The 5,986-nt window shown below is 50.5% G+C and overlaps 1 protein-coding gene across 3 annotated transcripts; it reads left to right on the top strand.

Moving 5' to 3' along the window:
• Positions 1-913: 913 nt before the first annotated feature.
• On the top strand, positions 914-5,986 carry LOC119119753 (rho-related GTP-binding protein RhoA-D-like). Of its 3 annotated transcripts, XM_037246348.1 has the most exons (6): positions 914-1,183; positions 1,281-1,662; positions 3,960-4,115; positions 4,564-4,684; positions 5,401-5,531; positions 5,608-5,986. In XM_037246348.1, the coding sequence occupies exons 2-6, from the start codon at positions 1,633-1,635 to the stop codon at positions 5,779-5,781; spliced, it is 612 nt and encodes a 203-aa protein (XP_037102243.1). In that variant the 5' UTR covers positions 914-1,183; positions 1,281-1,632; the 3' UTR covers positions 5,782-5,986. The 3 variants fall into 3 exon arrangements, with proteins under 3 accessions (XP_037102243.1, XP_037102246.1, XP_037102244.1); XM_037246351.1 differs by lacking the exons at positions 914-1,183; positions 1,281-1,662 and adding an exon at positions 2,489-2,861 and having other exon boundaries at positions 3,883-4,115; XM_037246349.1 differs by lacking the exons at positions 914-1,183; positions 1,281-1,662 and adding an exon at positions 2,692-2,861.

Below are 5,986 nucleotides of genomic sequence, written 5' to 3'. Positions count from 1 at the left end.
CACTCCGGTTTCCTCCCACATCCCAAAAATTGAGCACTCCAAATTGTCCCTAGGTGTGAGTGCGAGTGCAAATGGTTGTTTGTCTCTGTGTGCCCTGCGATCGGCTGGCAACCGGTTCAGGGTGTCCCCCGCCTACTGCCCGTTGACGGCTGGGATAGGCTCCAGCACTCCCGCGACCCCCGTGGGGACTAAGCGGTTCAGAAAATGGATGGATGGATGGATTTTGAGCCGGTCGTCAAAAGATGAGTGACCTGATGGCAAGGCAAGCAAACAGTGCAGTTATCCAAAATGCCCACGAGATGGCAGCGACAGCTCACAAGTGACGAAGCCGCAGTAGTGATGATGGGCATTCCAGTTCTTTGAAGTCAACTAAATCTTTAGAATCACTTCACTCAAAAGATTCGTTCAAAAGAATCGTTCACCGAGTTCTTGATCAACTCTATTATTGTGGTTTATTTTTATTCACAGCAAGTGACGACGACGACAACAACAACAGTTAGATTGAACTTGTGCAACTCTGCAAGGAAGAATGGGCAACTATGACCCAGTCGAGGTGTGCAAGCCAGGTAGGTGACTTTTAAAAAGCCTGTTATTAAAACGGTCTCTTGACACTACTTTTTATTTTCTACTCATGAAAGACATGCCGACCAAATTTTCTCCAAAGTGCTGCCTTCGGGGACGGGGAACTGAGAGCGCTCCGATGCTGCAGGAATGAGATCTTCGAATTGTTGAAAGGAAAAAAAAAACATGAAAGTGTGAAACTCAATATCTGCTGCGTCAGTCACAAGTCAAAACAAGGATCCTTGGCAAGAACGCGCGCTCGCTTTATTTGAATTGAGCTTTCTCGTTTACCGTAGGCACGCCAATTGACGCAGTGACGTCTTGACCTACGTGCCAGTGTGCGTACGCTTGACGTACAAGGAAGTCAACCGGAGCGCGTCGCATGGTTTAATAAGCAAATATCAAACGTGTCACGTTTTATTTGAACTCGTTAGCGCCACAACCTGCACGAGGAGAAGGGAGGCGTGCGTTTAATTTGCCATGCCGGCCAACTACCCCACGCCGGAGCTCTGTACGATCACGCCGCGCGGGGAGACTTCAGCGAAGTTTACGAGCCGTCGGAGGATTCCTTCCTGCTCATTGACGCTCTAGAAAAGGATGCTGGCGAACTTGAGCGCATGACGTGACCCACACCACACGTGGCTTTTCTTTGCTTTTCTGTTCAAGATTCAGCCGATAGCTGATTGTCGCTAACTTTTTTTGCTTGTCACTGCTTTCAGTGGGCCGGCCCGGCCGCGCGTGTGCGTGGGGGTGGGCAGCGGCTCCGGAGTGGTTCTGCATTCCTCGCGTCCCAGCTTGACCGTTTGACAAAAGACACAGTGGAGAAAAGAAACCCATGGAACTGCGTTTTGTGGAGAGAAATCAGCTCCATGCACGAGTAGGAGGCTGGAAATGATGGCGGCCATAAATGTCCATATGTGAAGAAATGTGAGGCTTTTTATTTGGTTTGGATCGAGGTCAAAAATCTTCCAAGTATCCTCTAGAGAAGCCAAGGGGCATGAAAAAATACTTTTCAGTAGTTGATGGCGTCCACTATTTTTCAACGAGTCCTCATAAAACAAGTGTTGTGGGATGTTCCTTGTACACGAGGGCCCTCCTCTGGTGAGAACTGCAATTACAACAGCTTGAACGTTGACGACCATTTCGCGAGGGCAAATAATTATGCACTTATTTGACAACAAATACTGCTCGCAGTAACATCATGTATACTTTCTTGATTTGTTTGACTCTCCACAGTTAATGCCATCAGTGTATAGCAATGTATGTTTGTTTTGATTTGCTAATTGGTTCATACAATTTGAACATTCTTGCTGCTGATCGCGCTCATCTCAGTATGACTAGTTTACATTAGGGTTGTGATGCACGTCTGCCGCTTTCTTGTTTTAAATATTTTTGGATGAGCTGATATGAATTGGCCAGTTCTTGGAGTCTTAAAATGATTAAAATACCTTTATTATTTACCAATCCAAACAAAATGAATTCATGCAGTTTGCCATGGTATCAAAAGAGTAGCTGTGCTACTTAAGACAACAGGCAAGGCTTGTGATTTTCTAAACGTGACAGCATTGGCGTCAATGCAGCTCACAAAAATGGCATAATTCATACTTGTGATATATTGTATCACTTCATTTGGCAGACTAATTCTCTGCTGGGAATCAGTCACGTTTCAAAATCCCTCTGATCGCAAAACTGTGTCAATGAAAAGGTGCTTGATAGTGAAACAGATGAGATCATGTATTTTTTTTCCTGGGCGTAAACAATTTTCAAAACAGTTCATTATTGCTTTAAAAATACGCAAGGTGAAATATGTATTCATGAAAGCAATTTTGTTATTTAAAGCCAACTTTAAAAAATGTCCAGCAAATAAGTGACATCACCGTATGTGTAACCGTTAACTCATTGCAGCCAATAGCGTGAAGGCGTTGTGCATCGTCATCAGGTTGCATTCAGACAATCCGATTTGGTCAAATATCTGGGGACGTGTTAGGGCACCGGGAAACATGTCTTCTCTCTGGGACGCAGTTTGTTTCCCCCCAAGAATCCTAGTGCGATTCAAGACGTGAAATAAAATCCAAGCGGAAAGATCTTGGGGTGTTCAATGCCAAAGGTGTTGACGACCGGAAGACTTTAGGCTTTACCAGGGGCACCTGAATGCACCAGCCGGGGATGGGATGGGATGGGATTGCTTCCCAGCCGGGACGCTTCACTTCATATATTGCTGCTGCTAGTGTTGGTCCCTTCCGCTACCCGCCAGCGTGGGCAGGAAACACGGAGGCGTGTGAAGGTCTTCTTCGGCCCAGGTAGGCGAATATAAAAAAAGAATTAAGGAGCGTCACTGGCTTGTTGTGACAAGACAAATGAAAGTGAAATCAGCACTGGACTTTGAGCTGGCTAACTAACTAGCTAGCTCGCTCGCTCGCAGCAGCTCAGCGACTTGTTGAAACGTGTTACTTTCCCCCGAAGTTTTGCATTCCAGATGTAGTTCGGGGTGCGTGCCACTCCACGAGCATGACCTTTGGCCTTGAAAGTGATTTCTAAAAATTGGAACCTTGAACCAACCATCCCTGAAAGTGGCACGGTGTATCTGATTTGATGACGTCATGTGATTGCGAAGTTCAAGTCTGGACTTTAAAAAGACGTCAGTGTGTTGACGTCCGTCTGTCTGTCACTGGAATGCCTTGCGGTCAATTGTCCGACGGCTAACAAATGAAGTGAAGAGCGAGCGACGCTAGAGCCGAAATGTTTCTCCGGAGGAATCTGAGCAACCACACCCTTGTTGTGCTGCTAGGCTCCGGCGTTTCCCAGCGGCTTGGAGCCGTTCCTGCGGCGGGGAGGAAAACAAAACAAAATGCAATGTTGTCACCGTGCGCTGTGATGCTATTTGAACCCGCAAAGCGCTGCGACGCTGCAAGGAGCCAGTTGCACATGCAAATGCAACGAGCTCCAATCGACTTATTCATCCACAACAGGAGCCAGACTACTTCCGGATGGTACATTTATCCCACACACTTTTTTGCTCTGTGGCACGGGATGACAGACACCAAATGCAATCTAATCCCGCCCGCGGAGATTCTGTGGAGTTGCTGACAAGATTGTCCAGTGACTCGTCGCGTCATTTTTAGCGTCATTAAGACAATTGGGGGAAAATGATCAAAAAGCATGCCCTGAAAACAAACGCATTCAACTTAACTGAATTTAAAAGCTCCAAGTCTAAATGAAATGATGAAAAATGACACTTGGCAAGGTGGTCCAATTTTGCGCTCGTCGTCCTTCCTCATCACGCAATGCGGAGCTCGGGGACAAAGTGCACGTTTTTTTCAGGACTTGGACTTGGGCGTCCTCGCTGTTTGGTTCAGGTAGGCGGGTAGCCCACTCAGGCACGTGTCTTGCGCTTGCAGATGGCAGCCATCAGGAAGAAGCTGGTGATCGTGGGAGACGGCGCCTGCGGCAAGACCTGTCTGCTCATCGTCTTCAGTAAGGACCAGTTCCCGGAGGTCTACGTCCCCACAGTCTTTGAGAACTACATTGCTGACATTGAAGTGGATGGCAAACAGGTAGGTGGGGCTTTTCTTCGTCGCAATCACGGGAAACGGATCGGCAGCACCTTCCCGTGCGGCCGTGGAAATCCCCATTGAAGCCTTTGTACCCGATGACTCCTGTCACTTCCTCGAGCTGCTCCAAACGGGGCACGGATCCGCCGGGAGTCGGCCGCAGACCAAAGTCCGGTGTCAAGTGCCAGAAGACTCACCCAAGTGTTGCGAGGAGAGTCGCCTCCTAGCCCCAAATGCTTGCTAACTCAGAAAAGAGCCCCCCCCCCCCCCCCCCCCCCTTTCACATGGGCCCGTATTTACTTGCATAGAGATGTGACACGGTTGCATGGTGGCGTGTTCCATTCACGTTGGAGGTCCTAGTGTGTTTTTGCCCCCAGCTCCTGTTTAGCAGCAGGGAAAGGGAGGGGGAACCATCTGGAAGTGCAGCTCACTGACCTAGTTTAAACGGCAGGTGGAACTGGCGCTGTGGGACACGGCGGGCCAGGAGGACTACGACCGATTGAGGCCTCTCTCCTACCCCGACACGGACGTCATCCTCATGTGCTTCTCCATCGACAGCCCCGACAGTCTCGGTAAGCGTGAGAGCCCGCCGCCGCCGCCCTCTGTGGACACTTTGCCACTCGTAAGCGTTTTCAAACACGGTGGGGCGGCAGCGCTAAGGCTTCCCTCCCGAGCGTCATACAGCCAAAGAGCTTTGACCATCTGCCAAGTCATAAACATCGTCTTCGTCCGTTTCCGCTCGGCCTCTGTCGGATGATGACGCGGCAAGCCCAAATTTGAAAAGCTGGAATGTTCTGCCTGAGAAGCTCCTTCCCACGCCGCGTTGGTAGCGCTTCTCTCTGCACGTTAGCGGAGGGCCGCTGACCTCGCTCTATATTTGCACGAGGAGGAAGCCAGCCAGCGCCGTGCTTCTCCTTGTAAGGCAAAATGCCCCCATCGTGCGCACGCAGCCGGCCCCCCGATCTGCGCGGAAAAGCAAATGTTGCACGCGCCGCAACTAGCAAGCAACCGCTACCTTTTCTCATGACTTTGCTCGTCAAATTTCAGCTGCCTTTTTTCGCTTTGACCTGCAAGCAAAAAAAACAAACAAACAAAACAGCAGTTTGACAGATGACGAACAATTCTCCCAAAGAGGCGTCAAGCACTCGAGTGGCACTCCGAGTTGGCTTTGTTGTCTCTCCCGTTACACTGCCTCCTGCTGGCCGAGGCCCGTGCAGGCATTGCAACCGCTGCCATTTCAAATGCAAAAGTCCATTGCTACACATCGTTTCATTTGACCTTTCCGTAGAGAACATTCCGGAGAAATGGACACCCGAAGTGAAACACTTTTGTCCCAACGTCCCCATCATCCTGGTGGGCAACAAGAAGGACCTCAGGAACGACGAGAGCACGCGCCGAGAGCTGGCCAAGATGAAACAGGTGCGGCCCGACCCAGCGTTTAAATCCCTCAAAGGTGGCGCCGTTCTCAGCTCGGCGTCCCGTTGCCGCCCCGCAGGAGCCGGTCAAGTCGGACGAAGGCAGAGACATGGCCAACCGCATCGGCGCCTTCGGCTACCTGGAGTGCTCGGCCAAGACCAAGGACGGCGTGCGGGAGGTGTTTGAGATGGCCACCCGGGCCGCCCTGCAGGTGCGCAAGCGCAAGAAGAGGAACGGCTGCCAGCTCCTGTAAGGGGGACGCGTGAAAGACCGACGACACCACACGCCTGTACGAGCAAGACACGCGGGGGGGCCCTTTGCGCGGCTTCTCACACCTTTGGTTGTGGCCAAGGACTTGCCACTGCCTCCCTCCCTCTCTCTCTCTCCCTCCCTATCCAAAATGTCTTTGTAGTCATGTGCATTGACTTGACAAATACATCACATCTTCGTCTGCACCA

Source organism: Syngnathus acus, chromosome 2 (assembly GCF_901709675.1).
Source record: "Syngnathus acus chromosome 2, fSynAcu1.2, whole genome shotgun sequence".
In the NCBI taxonomy this organism is placed as follows: domain Eukaryota; kingdom Metazoa; phylum Chordata; class Actinopteri; order Syngnathiformes; family Syngnathidae; genus Syngnathus; species Syngnathus acus.
This window is presented reverse-complemented; position numbering and strand designations above follow the sequence as displayed.